Below are 16,630 nucleotides of genomic sequence, written 5' to 3'. Positions count from 1 at the left end.
GCGACTGCTCCACCTGACTGAACCTGACTGAAGTCCAAATGAGAGTTGCGACCTGAGCGTTTGAGGTTTTTAACCACGCAGAAGGTGCACCCTCCGAAGCTGCTGGTCCCACGACGTCTGCTTGCATCAAACGCCCAAGAAAAAATGATCGAATTTCGACCACGGTTCCCCTTTTATACGCAGTCAGTTGAAGATATGTGCCTGATTACCTCAAAATCGTCGTCCTTGCGCGAAAAACCCAAGCGAAAGTAAAGAGTTTTCCGCGTTGTTTTCAAAGTTTGAGAAAACCTAATATTTGAGTTGTTTGTGGTTATCTCACACTGTTCAAAATATTATCCTTAATTCCTGATCATATTTTTGATGAAATGGTGAAAGAATTATGTTGCTGCCTTTAATACAAGTCGAGATATTCACGATTAAGTTCTGCCCATTCTTCCATATGGCTAATTTTGAAAAGGCACCCCATAGAAAAGTAAGTCGTATTCACGACAAAAATCAAATAAATCCGTAGTCCAGATACATTTCATTTTATTATTCACAACCAGCGTTACCAGGTTGCAGATTGGTCTGCAAATGCCAGATTTTTCTCGTTTCGACCTTTTTTTGCTCACTGAAAATAAAACCCGTAAAAAATTTCCTCGTATATAGTAGACCCAGATAAATTCAGATAAATTTTTTAGTTTTGACAGATTTTTGAAAAAAAAACTTGCAACTCTGTTCACAACCCATATTCAGCCAGGTGACAGTACCCTACATAAGTTGTTCGCGAAGTCCCTCCGAGTGCCCAGTAGTAAGCCGACCCTGAGACCCAGCTCGAGGGGTCTCTTGCTATTGAGCTTTTCCGGGATACACAGTAGAAGAGTTACAAGGTTGAAACTTGCATCGATTTCTCATGAAATGCTCATGAAAAAGGTAACATCACACCAGTTTGTAGGATAAAACAGGTTCTAGAACTTGCTTTTGCTAAACAAATTTATTTCTGAAATATCGGTCTCTAGTTTCTAGTCACGGAAACACCGCAAGCGTTGCTTAGAAAACTCCGAAATTTAAATTGAATAGATTTCTCTAATATATGATGATGAGAAAGGAATCAGTACACCACCAGATGGTTTTACATAGGTTTTAATATATTCTCCATTCCCTAGGATAATTTTTACTCTATCTAGTAGAATATGAAGCAGTCTGAGAGTTAGAATATACACATTCTGCACTACTCAGTTTCTATTTCATTTTCAGACATGGTAGCTAAACTTCTTAGCATTATATGTACTTTCAATGAACATATACAAGCTATAGTTCAGCAAATATTTTAGATGTAGTCCGGGATATTTTTTTAAAAAGTGCCCCTCGATGTTTAACCTGCTGCTACATAGGTCTCTATATTTTATGTTATCCAGCGAAACTCTCTGGTTCACTTATTCTCTTTGAATGGAATTAACACCGTGAACCTTCAGATAAAATTTGCTCAGCTTTCAATTCGTTTGCCCTACCTTTGCTCCTGTTTATCGAAGACCTGTGATCGATCAGTGGAGAACGATTTACTTCATTCTGTTGGGTGGTTGGAAACACCCAGGATTCCAAAAGGTGTCGGAAAGGCGTGCTCTTGTGGCTTGGATTTGGTTGTGCTTTTTGGTAAATCGTAGTTTCCCTGATCGGACCCAAAAATTTCCTTCGATTTGGATAAGGCCAAACTGCTTGAACGTTTTCAGAGGAAAATCCTTTTTAGCAAAAAGTTTCATAAAACCCCTATTGCGATTGCGCCGAAAAAGTAAAAGTGTCTAGTGTGAGAGAAGTCAAAAGTTGAGAGCATAGAAAGCAGCTACATATAAATAGGCTGGAGGAATCGGATATTCGAAACGGATTTAATCGAATCGTCTTTGGGAGAGAAAGAAAAGGATGGCAAATACGTTAGATGAAGTGTGATACGTAGGAGTTCGTGAAGAAAAGAAAAAAAGGCCATCCTGACTAATCGACGACATGGAGGGTGTTTTCGATGCTTCAAAGTTGTGATTAGCGACTGAACAGAGCGAATAGCAAATGCATCAATAACAGCCAGAAAATCAACTGTGCCTAGGTGTGATGGTGCGATAAATGTCGTATTTACTGAACTTTATTAATGCAGCAAGGGGGCTCAGGCAAATGCCCCCGATATTGTTCATTTGAGGCATGTCGTAATGGCAAGAGAGGTAGGTGTATGTATTATTTCTGTACGTTTGAAAAAAAAATTAACTTTCAATAGCCGATACTTGTCGTTAGTTAATCGCCTAGTATTCAAAGTTAGATTCTCTGATATTCAGATTTGCGAGTATTAAGAAATTCTGACGTTTTGGATCTATAAACCCACCCAACAGTGGAAAAGAAGAATAAGAGCAGGGAAGGAAAGTAAAAATCGGTCGTGGTTGAGGAAACAGTGTTCACTGCATAGCAATGTGTCAAAATTAGGGAGTTTCTCTCGAATGTGAAACGAACGCATTACAACCTTAAATGTCATAAGAAGTGTTATTGAAATGAAAAACGGAATCGAACATTATTTTGATCGAAAAATCCTGTATAGCTTATCAAATACTATTCGATAACATGCTACAATTCAACCTGTGATGTATGCTGGTGACAAAAAACGAGGTATTTTCAATGGGTTCAAAGGACTACTTTAATCAAATTTAGTATATCATATGTGGGTGTATAAGCGTGAGCGCTACATTGCAATGTAAATTTATTCGTGTAGCGTCAATTAGATCAAAAATATATGTTTTGCCGTCACTAATTGCACCATGTTGAAACTAGTCCAGTTATAGCAATGCTGTAGTTATGAAAATGTTACGGTTTGATATCTTCGCATTCAATGATCGTTCAACAATGAGTTTCGTATTCAAATGATTAATGAATATTTTGATTCGCTTGCATTGGAATCGCATTGACACTGTGGCGTATAATTATAGTATCTACATATTCAATTCATAACAACTTCTTACTCCGTCACTTACCGGAACTTATGAGCAAGAATGAAATTCGCGCATGCGGAAACATATTCATGGACTATAACTACGGCGGTACCTTAACTCAAATATTCTGTAATGTCAAATCAAAACTAAATATGCATAATCTTAGTTGTTTGACAACAAACAAATCGTTTTCTTTGAAAACTTTTATTTGAAAAATATTTGATTGAATCATGTTAAAATCATGTTTATTACTTGTATGCGAAGTACGAAAAAATCACGTTAGATTATGACTTATTTGATAGGGATAGAATTAAAATAAAAAATAACATCTCCTATGCATCTAATTAAGAGTCACATATTTTACTGGAATGGACTATTAGATAGCTTTGAGGATGACTTAAAACTTATTAACATTACATGATGTTCTAAAACAGCATACATGAATGACTTCAAGCTACACTTTCAATGCTTGTTTACTATCCTAGTTCATTTTCAAGTTTTTTATTTATGACAGAGACCATTTGAGGGTTCAATCTGATATATTCTATCAGCTTGTTTGAACCACGGTTTTTGCTTTTCTCATACAGAAAGGCCATGCAATCACTGTGTAAACCGACTTTTCAACCGAGGCCCGGTAATCCGAGCATCATGTACCTTTCGAAGAGTTTGTCGAGTACGCAAAATTTCGGTGTGTGTATCTGTGCGTATTTAATAAAAATGTGCACTCAATTTTCTCGGAGATGACCGGACTGATTTTCACAAATTTAGATTCAAATGAATGGTCTCTTAGTCCCTTATCAAATTTTATTCGAATCGATCTTCTGCCTTATGAGTAACGGGATAAAATGTTAAAAAATGAACAAAAAATGCACTCGATTTTCTCAGAGATTGCTAACCAATTTACTTCGACATAGATTCAAATTATAGGCCTAATAGTCTCATAGCCTGCTATTGGATTCCACCCTAATCCGACTTCTGGTTCACTCACAAAGCTCGAGTGAACCAAGAATGGCTGAAAAACAACGTTCCGAACTTCATCACGTCCACACAATGGCTCTCGAATTCACCTGATGCGAATCCAATGGATTATTCTCTTTGGGCCATTTTGGAGAGCAAAGTCCGAACTAAAAGATACACCAGTCTCGAGGAGCTGAAAAAAGTTATTGTCCGCGAGTGGGCCAAAATACCTGCAAGTCACATTCGGTCAGCTTGCGATTCGTTTTTTGACCGTCTCAAGGCCATAGTCAAGGCAAAAGGTGGTCATATCGAGCAAAAGTGAATTGATTCTGAATTTTGTATTATTTTTACACATTTTGTACTTTGAATTAAGTAAAAGTAATTTTCCAAACGGAATTTATGGCCTTTTTAATTGTTTACACTTCGAGTGCCGGACCCTGTACATGATCCGGAAAAATCGAGCCAAATACGTTCAAATAGGCGTATAATTCTACAATTAGGCAGGCATGGTTAGATGATGACCGAATACGTTGTTTTTGGGTGTACCGGATCATCGTTCCTGGTTTCAGAAGTACCGAAAGAGTTTGTGTGCTCCAAAACGGATATCACTACAATTTCTCAGAAACGGTTGGACCGATTTTTACAAACCCCGATTTAAATGAAAAGTATTATTAGGTAGTGGGTATAAAATTACAACCTGTCATATAGAGCGATACATTATGAACCTGAGTGTAAGAGACAACTGGGATTCACCTTACGCGACCCGTTCTACGATCTTTATATTACTGTACCAAGTCAGATAATCAAACGCGCCCATTCCATTCTAATTGCATCACTAGGATTGAACCGAATCAATGCATATTTGTGAGCTACGCTTGCTACTTTTACCCTACAATGAGATAGAAATTGCTTGCGGGACTGTTGGCTGCTCTACTTGAATGCTCGAATTTGAACGCATCCGCATTATCAGTTGCAGCCAGTACAAATTGATAATAAAAAAATTGATAGTTAGTTTTCACAACAATCAGGTTTTACAGACGGCATGAATTCACCGTACTCGGCGACTATTCAGACTTACTTGCGCATAACTGACGGTCTAGTAAAAAATTGCATCATTTTTATAAAATGAAATTCATGTACCGAAATATTGGTTATTTCTAATGATTAACGTCAGTTTTCGTAAAAAAAATATCAAACAGCAGATTCAAATCTTAGTGTGTAAACTGACTTCGAGCATGAAATGATCAATAACGTAGAAGGTCACGCCCATGCAGGTCCCTGTAGGAAGGAAAGGAAGTTCAACACTTGCTGCTACCAGTGACCGAGGAATTCTGCATCACTACAAATGTGACAGAAAAGGACGGGTGTTATCAGGGTGAAAAAATGATCATAATTTGATCTAATTATTTGAAAACCACCACGCTTTATTCGTAACCTGAACGCTAATGTGTGTTCAGGGCAAATTCTCAGGACGGTGGTCAATCGATTTGAAACCAACCGAATCTCAAATCGTACCTCGAAACGCGATATTAAGGAACATTTTTTATACGAAGAATCGAAAATTAACACTTACTTTGTTATGGGACGCCTTTTGAAAATTTATCGCGAATATCTTTTGATGTATTTAATCCAACAACATAATTTTTTCTACAAGTTATCGAAAATATGATCAGGAATTCATTATTAAATTTTCAACAGTGTGAGAAAACCGTAAATAATTGAAAAACAAAGTTTTCTGAAACTTTTGGAAATAATGAGGAAAATTCATCATGCTTGCTCGCCTTTTTCGCACCCGGACGGGAGCAGCAGACGCCAGTAATGAGAGCAGACTTTTAGCGTGGTATAAAACCTCAAACGCTCAGGTCGTGCTCTCATTTGGACTTCGGTCATCAGGTGGAGCAGTCGGAAATGAAAGCAGACCATTCAGTTTAATTTAGTTCTTGAACTCAGGTCCAGTCAAATTTCTGAATTCTTCGAGTCGGTTCGTTTTGGAACCATTAACATATTTTCATAGAACTACGCGAAATTTTACTTTACTGTACTATATACGGTCCTTCGTAGTTGTTGTAAGAACTTTCTATTAATTTACAATATAAAATGAACCCACTCAGTTTAGGTGTCTCGTTTCAAATTCTAGTAGTGAAAAAGGGGAAAGCTGGCATTATTAATACAAGTGATCAAATAATTGATATTCGAAAGTAAGCAGAAAGCGTTTAAGTTTTATTCGTATTCACGACATCCAATAATGTCTGTGACATGACATACCTTTACTTTTTGGCATTATTCTTCACTATACGGGCCGGGTGACAATTAAACGTTTCAAAAATAAACTAGTAGCCGTTTTTCTGTCATATTTTTGAATAATAATAACTTGATGGATTGATACAATTTAACTCAATTTGGAAACATTGAACTTAAACATGTATGGCAACGTCGTTTCAGTATATCAACAGCATACTATTGAAAAATTGTTTTCACGAGCCAATCACAGCATGTCATCATGACGTCAATCGTTCGATTTCTCTCGCACGGCCGATGGTTTCGATCGTTGCTTTACATCTCGAATTTCAGTTCGGCTTCAATCAATATAGGGAGGATATACGTCATGCAGGGATGTATCTGTATCGTATAAACCTTCGCACCAAAGGGAATTCATAAATATATGCCATTTCACAATTTTTAATTTAATTGGTGGCAACCTACCAACGAAACAGGTAACTTGGATGACAAAACAGAGTTACATCCATTCGCTCACAGGATACTCGCTTTTTATCTGTTTGTGGATGCTATTTTCCGTCTGCTGCACACTTGAGTATATTGAAAAATGATCAGCTGTTGTTTCTACGGTAACTAGCAGGATAATTTAAAACTATCGGCGACAGGTGCGTATCTAGGGTTAGGGAGGGAGTGGGGGGACGAATGGGCATTCGCCCCGGTCGCAAACATTTTAGAGGGGGGGGGGGGGGCGCAAAGTTATCCTTGGGATCTTTTTTTTTTTTGCTCGTCCAAGTCAGTTCTCCGAAGATGGAGTTTAGCTTTGTTGTTTTTTTTTGCTCACTAAACCAACAATGGGGGATGCTTATCTCTTATTTTGCCCCAGCCGGCAAATTTCTTCGGTATGCCACTGATCGGCAATATATATAGGGCTTGTATTTCAGTTATTTGTTAATGGATTTGTCACATTTAACTTGATTTGAAAGAATTACTACACTATTGTACGCATGAAAATAGATTTGTTTGTCGACGGGGTCGTGTACATACTTAAATTTTCATTTACGAGCGAAACGGTGACTCGCAAATGGATTAAGTTCAAAGTTGTGTTATGAAAGATTATCAGATATACACTTCTATTCAATTGAACGTGGTCAAAGACAATGAACTATCTTTCAGCGTAAGCCCTTACCTAATAAAGACTGTGCCTGAAAGTATGGACGCACTTTGATTTCGCTGTAAATAATTCACAAGTGTTAGATATTCAAATTTTATTCGATATACTGATAAAATTAGACTACAACAACAGAATATTATTCTCAACATTTGCTACTTAGCCATTGTAGACTATCTGGCGCACCTTCTTGCGAACGTTCCTCATTAAATTCCGTACAGACTTTTTGGCGACAAGTTTTGACACTTTTTTCCAATCTTTTTCGAACTGTTGAATAGTTTCGGCTGCCGAGACATGTTTCCTAAGATGTGTCTTCGTTAATGCCCAAAATTCCTCAATTGGTCGAAGTTGTGGGCAATTTAGTGGATTCATGTCTTTTGGGACGAAAGTGACAGAAGACAACAGGATCCTTGTGGCTTCGAATCATGGGTAGAAGTCGTTTTTGTAAACATACTCACTTACTCTTACTCTTTCAGTCGTAGACCACGCGGGTCTCTGCTGTATACAGAAGGCGTCTCCATTCAACTCGGTGCATGGCTGTTCGTCGCCAGCCTCGGTAGCTCCGAAGGGTCCGCAGGTCGTCTTCAATTTGATCGATCCATCTTGCCCGCTGCGCGCCTCTTCTTCTATTACCGGTCGGATCATTATTGAGAATCATTTTAACCGGGTTGCTCTCCGACATTCTGACAACATGCTCGGCCCACCGTAACCGCCCAACCTTGGCCGTTTGGAGGAGGGTTGGTCCTCCCAGCAACTGGTGCAGTTTATGGTTCATTCGCCTTCTCCACGTACCGTCTTCCATCCGCACTCCGCCGAAGATGGTTCGCAACACCTTCCGTTCAAAAACACCTAGAGAACATTCCTTGATGTATATTTCGCTGTTCATTAAAGCAGTGGTGATGAAGGGTTTCGAAATCTTACCGCAGCTACAAATTGCTTGCCAGACCATAGCTTTCTTACCAAATTTTTCGACTTCAATCGATTCCTCGGACTGGTTTAACACTTGCCCTCCTCGCACCGTATAATATTGTGGTCCCGGCAAGGATTTGTAATCGTAGGTTTCGTCGTCCATGATTATGCAGTTCAAATTTCCAGCAAGAATCGTATTGCACAGCTTTCGAACCCTCGGCCTGATCGATGCTTCTTGTTTCGGACTACGTTTTGGTTGTTTCTGCTTCTTTTAGGTTCGAAGATTCTAACGTTCTTCAGCATGAAGAACATTTTACTTAGAAGTGCCCACTTTTTTTGGCCACATCCCGAACTGAAACCTACTTCTTTTGCTCGAACGCCTTCAGTATACGTTTATCCAACTGAGGGTTAGCAGGACGTTTTTTTTGCCCGTTTTCGGATTATCCTTACCGAACTTCCTGATTGCATTTCGCACGGCTTTTTAAAATACCCCTTCCATTTTTGTTATCTTTCCCAGTGACAGTCCGCGTTCTGTGCACCATTTGTACACAATTTTTCGACGTTGTTCTGCTGAAAGTCCACGCATTTCGAAACAAACTAATGAAAACGAATAAACAACTGCACAAGTGGTTAGAGAAGAGTGTAAACAACAGGACGCAGCCAAAAAAATTGACAGACTCTGAACCATTGCGAAATGGCAGCGGTTTTTGGTTGAGTCCATACTTTCTGGGACAGTCTTTATTATTGAACCAAACAATAATCATGTTATTTTATGAAATGGTTAGAAATTGATATAGTCTTAAAACATAATATTGGCATGAAAAATTCGTCTCGTATGCGGGTATGCCAAATATGTGTTCGTTTTTGTGGGTGCTCACTGCACTGCGCTTCGCTATCAATTTTGGTACACCGGTGAACGATGGAGTTGCAGGAAAAGCTGTACTTGCAGAGTAGGCTCAGAATTACGTAATTTTAAACGTTTCATATAGGTGGTTTGAGGAAGGGTTCATATTAGTCCTCGATGAACATTAAATGCGGTTCTAACTGCAATGACAGATTCTCTTTGTTTACTTTCTCTTTTGATTATTACGGTACTCTTAGCAATTCATCTCTCTACTTGCAGAGAATAATAACTAATATATTAATCTGCACTGAAAAAACTATCAAAAAATACAGGTATATATCGTAATACACTAAGGTCTCTTTTTACACGGGGGTTACGTACCGTGTTGAAAAAATCCGTGTAAAAGAAAACCGTGTTGATTGCGGAAACCGTGCAAAAAAAAACCGCGTGGAAAATTCGACGTAATAATTCCAAAAACCGTAGATTTGATTATTTGTTTGTTTTGTTTAGGATAAAATGTAACTTTTGATAATTTGAAGGCGATAAAAGCTTATTTTTAACTCCCAAATTTATACAAAGTGCACATAACTGTGAAAATGTAACTGTTGTTTCGCAATAAAAACGGAAATCTAAAAACCAGCCTGAGGTTACGAGAAGGGTCCAGTCATACTTGATAAAACACATTGGATGATAAATTAAAATTAGAACACTCAGAAAACGCGTTGTACGACAAGCACATTAATCTAAATGGTTCATGCCTTCTGTATAATGCATTCAGTTTTCAAAAAACCGATAATACTTTCAAATTAGAACGTTCGGCTAAAGAAGTTCTAGTAATACCACCAATAAACACTTTCACTACAAATCAAGCTTGAGAATCAGTTCTTCCGAAGGTGCGATGTGTAGTAAACACTAATGATCTTAACAGTCATTTTCAACTAAACTGAGTGGGAAGACATGGGTATTGGATGAAGATCTATGCACGCAGAGACAGAATTAAAGGGGAAGAATTCATAGAGATGAATATAAATGAAATTAGAAAAGGTATTACTGTTTGTAACGCTCGTATATTTTTTTTACGAAAAACAATACATTTGGCGTAAAAATCAAGGAAATACAGTACATCGACTTTGAACTTACAGTACATTTTACAGTACGCTTTTTTTTCTAAAAATAGTGAATGGAAAACAAAAGCAAATAAATTTGATCAGCATCTTAGGAGGAAAACAGATTGAAAAAATGACATACGAATACAACTATGTAATGAAAACCGCGAAAAAGCCACCGCAGAGATGGGACTCGAACCTGTAGCAAGCCAAATTCGGGTAAATCGTTTTGCATATTAAACTATCCTACATGTGAGATACACATACAAATAGCCTAACTGAACAGAAGAACCGAGCATGTTCAGCTTTGCTCGGGTCCCACGGCGTTCATTTGTAGTCATTTCTCAATAACAATCCCTCCGCAAGGTGTTTCAGCCCTCAATTAGTCCGTTTTTTTTATGCTTCACATGCAGGATAGCTTAATTGGCAAAACGATTTAGGAGGATAGGAACTATTTCGGGTTCGAGTACCGTTTCTGCGGTAGCTTTTTCGCGGTTTTCATCACACAGTTGTATTCGCATATCATGTAAAACTTACTCAATACGGCTTTACGTCTTAACAAGACTAAACAAATCGTTCGAAGCAAGTTCATAAACTCAATTATTTTTTATTTCCCTTTTAGGGCAGATCTAAATTCGATGCGTTGAAGATTTAAAATTCTGTATTAAATTAAAGTGTGAAAAATTCAGTACATTTCAGTGTAAAAATACAGTAGATTTGAGGGTAAAAACAGTACACAGTATTTGAGTCGAAAATACAATACAATACTGTAAAATACAGTACGGATATGAGCGTTAACTACGTGTCATGCTGAAGCAACTCCTTTTATCGGCGTAAATCATAATACTACTAGAGCTATATCATTCAAATGGGTATGAAATACTGTACTGCTCGATGTGATGAAGAGTTGAAGTAAATTTGACTAGTTCTTCAACGCTCCGAAATTCTCGATGATATCAATGACGATGCTGACATCCCACACCACAACAGTGCGGAAGAGACGTTCTCGTGTAATTTACGACAGGGGTTCAAGATCTGGAGACTGAATAATCATTTTATGGAACGACAGTCAATACTCCCGTGAATTGTTGAATTAATGATTTTAGTTCACTTTCAAACTTTAAATTAACTCTCATAATCGTTTTCTTACAGACAACCTGTTCCCTTTTTTTTAATTTTTCTCAAAAAAAAACAAATGACAGTTCTTTTTAAACTCTCATCAGAAACCGTGTTAATTGCGAAAACCGTGTAAATAAAAACCGTGTTAATTCCGGAATCCGTGTAAAGAAAGCCGTGTATAAAAAACCGTGTAAAAAGAGACCTTAGTGTACCCGAAATGGTTCGACGAGAAGGTTTCAAATATGATGTTTCAAGTCACTATTAAACCCAAATTGACGACTTCCTATTATTTTTAGTTGGGTAGTAGGTGAACTGATGTCAAAAGTAATGTGTAGAACTATTTTCAAATCTAAGATGGCGACTTTCTGTGTTGTCAAGTAAGATTTGACCCCAATATTGGTATTGTATTATATAATTTCCTGTATTTTTAAAATAAACTGAAAGTAATCTGCATCTCCAAGTTTTATAAGTATGCAATACTATATACAAAACATTGTGTATCCTTGTTGATCCTGCACTATTGTTTTTGACATTTTTTTCATAAATGCGTTTATTTCATTGGCAATATACATAAGTTTTTCTTCGCCATGGCATCCACAATATATAGTACTTTAAACCTAATACATTTCGAATATCATATTAGTATGTTGATATTCATTAGTTAATCTAAATACTGTTTTTATCAAGCGATTTTCTATTATAAATTACATTAAATAAAATACATTTATTTTGTACATGATCTTATAACTATTAAGGTTTGTTTGTATCAGTTCATCACTTTTATTCAATTATTATAGCTGGCTATTGGTTAAACTCATGGAAGAGAAAGGGGCCTAACATAAAATAAAATTTAAACTGGAACTCCCATGGACTTAATGAAATGATAAAGAAATTTCATGTAAGGAAGGTCACAACAAGCAAAAATGTCGCGAACTGGGACATTGGATAGTCTACCTTGGGTACGCAGGAATTTATTAGTTAAGATCTGACATCACGATACTCCACGCATATCCAAACGACATGATCAATATCGCGACAACCGCCGCCACAAGCTCAATGATTAGTCTCGGAAAATCCAATTCGAAGGAGATGTGCATCTAACGTGTATTGATTGGACGTGAATCTGGACATCACATGAATTAAATCCCTAGTCACATCCAGTCCCCTGAACCATGCCTTTGTTGATATTTGAGAAATAATTCAGTGCATTCACCGACCTAGATCATCTCTATCCCAAAAAGCTTGCAAGCTGGCAAGTGTTCTTTGGCGAGTCGCGCTATAGAATTCGTTGAAAGCTATCGGTCGCTCATAAATTTCACCCTCAATAGCACCCTGTTTGGCAAAACTATCGGCTCTTTCCTTGCCTGGAATGGAACAATGAGCCGGAACCCAAACTATTGTGATTTGATAGTTATTATTCAATATGTCGTTCAGACACTGTTTTATTCTGCCGAAGAAAAACGGTTCGTTTTGCCAGCAGCGTTTGCGCGAATGGCTTCAATTGCTTTTAGACTATCTGTGAAGAGAAAATTATGGTTTGGAGATAATGTGACGATTATACTCAAACTATAATGAACTGCTACTAACTCTGCTATATAAACAGATACAGGTTCTTGAAGCCTAAATGAAGCCGAAACATTATTGTTGAATATACCAAATCCAGTAGCCTCTTCAATTCGTGATTCGTCCGTGAAAAACATTTTTAAATATTTTTGGGATATCCAACGAGCGTAGGTGTTTCCATGAGAATTTTTTTTTTTAAATTTGGCATTCAAAAACTATATAATTATAATTGGATAATTTTCAATTTCAATTTTCTGTAATTTTCTATAGAAATAAACCAAAATAGATTCTAAGAAGTAGATCCGTAGAGATAGCAGAAATCCGCAGATATGCATCCGTGATGGAAATTTTCATATGGGCTTGTCGGAAACACCAATCTGTTGTGGACTTTACGTACGACCTGTATTCAACGTTACCTAATTACTTGCATCAAACATAGTAAACAAATCGCCGGTTGCGCTTGTCCTGAATAGATATCTCTATTTACGAACGGATGTGAAAGTTTGTAAAAAAAAATTGTTTTGAATATTATCAAATATATTGTATATCAATGCGGATCACTTTAACGAATCCAATACAAATCGAAAAATATATCACAGTAACACCATCTCGTGACGAAAAAGGCTATTAGTTCAGTCATGTTTAATAGTTTGCGTTTAGTGTGCACCCAGAAGTGAAATGTCAAAAATAATTGAGCATGATGCCCACATAGAAATGTAAACTTTTTTTATATTTTAGTGCGTGTTTTTTTTCTGACGAAAGTTAATATCGCATATAAATAATGTAGAATCACACTTTTTTAGACCTATCGTCTTCACTTTCAAGAGTTATAAAGTAGTATTCAACTTTGCTCATGAATGTTATGAATAGTGCTGAAACACTTATCTTTACGAAACCTGTGAGGGCGATCTTTGGCAGATCACTTCTGATATAAAGAATATATCAACAAAATTAAAATGAAATGAACGGTGTATTACAAGTTTCGTTGGATGCGATATTTATTTCATTGCATTCATGACATTGCATTTAAATTAAAAGTAATTGAATTTTACTTAACAGACGAACCATTCCAAAACTCTACAAATAGAAAGTTTATTTAGTACTGAAAAAATGTTAATAAATAGAATAATAAGTGCAATACAGTAAGCATAAGAACAAGTTATACTTATTACTTTTACTTCAATTAATAGCTCTCGTTGAGGCGAATTACAATTTATTGATGTACCCGAACTGCTATCCCGTATAGATCTACGAACCTCTAGGAGAACTCGCGATGTATCGTTACTATCGACAAGATTTCATCGCACAAGTTTTGGATATCACGAGCCAGTTACTTCTATGATACGCACTTTTTCACAAGTAGATAGTGTCTTCGAGTTTGGCGACTCATCAAAAAAATTTGCATCCATCATACGCAGACTACAACTTCTGTGATATATTTTATTTTATTTAATTTTTGTATGTATTCTGCTTTTAATCAACGACAATTATATTAGTGTTATGTGTATTATGTCATTATTTTTAGTATAGTTGAAAAGATAGTGGTTTTTATGCCTGTTTGAGAACTATGCCATTGGATGTGTTGGTAAACTCAAATGGGCTTTTTCCCACTCAAATCATTTAGACTGCAATGTCCGATGATTCAAAACAAATAAATAAATAAATAAATAAATAAATAAATTAAAATTAATTTGTTTGGTTCTGCGTTTACATTTCACACACATTTATATAAAAAGGAATTTTTCTATAACAATGTGTTCTCTTCCTAATTAATATCAGATCGTAAACCGTATTTGCAGCTTATTTTTTCGTGCAGTATATATCGAGAAATATCCCATATATTTGGGGATGTTTGGTTTAGTGTACTGATCAGGGAAGCAGTCGTATGTGCATAAAAAAAATTGTAGTGTATTAGTAACCTTTAGTGCCACCACACTTTATTGTGATGTCCCTCGTGAATCGCAAGAGTGATCCATATTGATATTATTATAATTACTTCTTGAACGAACTTGACGGTGATGTAATAATAACTGGAGGTTCCAACTTCTTAAAATTAGATTTAGATTCCTAGCAATTATTTAGTCGTGTTTCGCACACAACCCTTCATTTTTTTTTTGTAACCAGCCTTGGGAGATGCAACAACCTTTTGTTCTATTTTCGCCAAACAATCAATCCATATTTTTTAGGGTAAAGTGTTATAATATGTCCCCCTTAAGAACACATTGAGATATTTCTAAATGTACTGATATATTTTCTTCGAGAATATATGTATTTCTTTGCAATACGTCTGAGGAACATAATTTTCAATGATTTCGGAAGAAGTGATGAGAATTGATTGATACAAACACATTTTCCAAAACGACCACATTCTCAATTTTTTCGCTTGCTGTTGGCATAATGCCCCAGCAACCGTATAATATGCCTCACAACAAATCAGTGGTATGCCCCACAACAATGATGCAATATGCCCCTTGAAATGTCGGTATAGAAAAAAAGCAGATAAAGAAGATATTCTTTGCATCAGAAATCAATTGCATAATCAATTAATTACAATTGGAAACCAACATTTTTTATCCTCCCAACGCTAATTTTTGTTTTAATAACCGTTATAAATCTTGAAAACAATATTTTAACTCGAAGCATACTGTTGAATCGAAGGTGGGGCATAATGTCCATAGAGTGATTGTTAAGAGAAAATTCGTATAACAAACAAATGGCTTTGTTTCTCTAGATATTTATACTGTAAATAGAGACATTAGCACTGCTGAAAGTTAGTTACTAAGTTGCAACCGACCATTAGACTTTTTTTACGATTAAAATGCTTGTTTAGTCGAAGCAAAACCTTACATCGAAAAGCTGTCTAATGATATTTTCAGTTTTTTTCATATTTTCCAGCAAACCACAACTGCCAAACTTGCATACCAGAAAGATCTTACGAAAAGATAACATTAGAGATAAAACTTTTGTTTGGAAAAGTCGTGAATACTTAAAAAAAGGAAGGGGGGCGTTTTGGCCAGTAGGGACGCTTTATAACACTTTCCCCTACTCTAAAATTTCTATCTTATAGAGTAACGGCTCCCTATTTCATCTGAGCTCATCCCTTCACCTCATTACTTTGAACATGAATTCTTTGAACATTCACATGAACTGTGAAATGTTTTAAAATGGTTATATAAGCTATTGTCACTTTCCAATTTTAAGAAATTGTTTTAAATACTTCGGTGATCGTTTTTTTTTTCAATTAAAACAAACTCACTTTTCAATTGGGGACACATTCTCGTTTCAAGATTTAGAGTTCGTCATATTTCTGAATATCTACTAATCGATTCATCTCACAACAAGATCACTATTTTGCACAATTACACTACTATTGAATGCTGAGTGACTTCATAATTAGTAATGTTTACTTGCCACTGATTTAATCAACGATTAAAAACTTTAAAAATTACCCGACAAGCCATAAAGTCTTCAAAAATATGAGTTGAAAGTTTTCCACTTAGATTACTTGATTGCGCATTGTTTCCATCTCATTTGGTTTCACAAAAATGCCAAGTTTTCTCATTATGTTGCAAAAAAAAATTGTTTTCTTCTTCAAATAATCATCAACAAGTATTTTTTGGCATCCGTGACATTAGTTTTATTATATTATTGATATTTATATTTGAATTAAGCTGTTTCGGCTTCGAATATTACCAGAAAGAGCGTGTAATACTAAAGAAATAATCATTGTGGCAAATCTAGTAGCACTGATTTTATTCCGCTTTATGTCAGCATAACGCTGTTAACGCTGTTTCATTTCTAAATA

General features: G+C 36.2%; 1 protein-coding gene across 1 annotated transcript in view; it reads left to right on the top strand.

The window, feature by feature from the left end:
* Positions 1-1,479: 1,479 nt before the first annotated feature.
* The window catches only part of LOC131439280 (uncharacterized), a 36,594-nt gene continuing 21,443 nt past the window's right edge, over positions 1,480-16,630 (top strand). Inside the window, exon 1 of the mRNA XM_058610108.1 lies at positions 1,480-2,186. Coding sequence (XP_058466091.1) covers positions 2,175-2,186 — 12 coding nt within the window. The 5' untranslated portion in view covers positions 1,480-2,174. The remainder of the gene's footprint in view (positions 2,187-16,630) is intronic.

Source organism: Malaya genurostris, chromosome 3 (assembly GCF_030247185.1).
Source record: "Malaya genurostris strain Urasoe2022 chromosome 3, Malgen_1.1, whole genome shotgun sequence".
NCBI classification, from domain to species: Eukaryota; Metazoa; Arthropoda; class Insecta; order Diptera; family Culicidae; genus Malaya; species Malaya genurostris.
The sequence above is the reverse complement of the archived record's forward strand: the minus strand, read 5'-3'. Positions and strand labels throughout refer to the sequence as shown.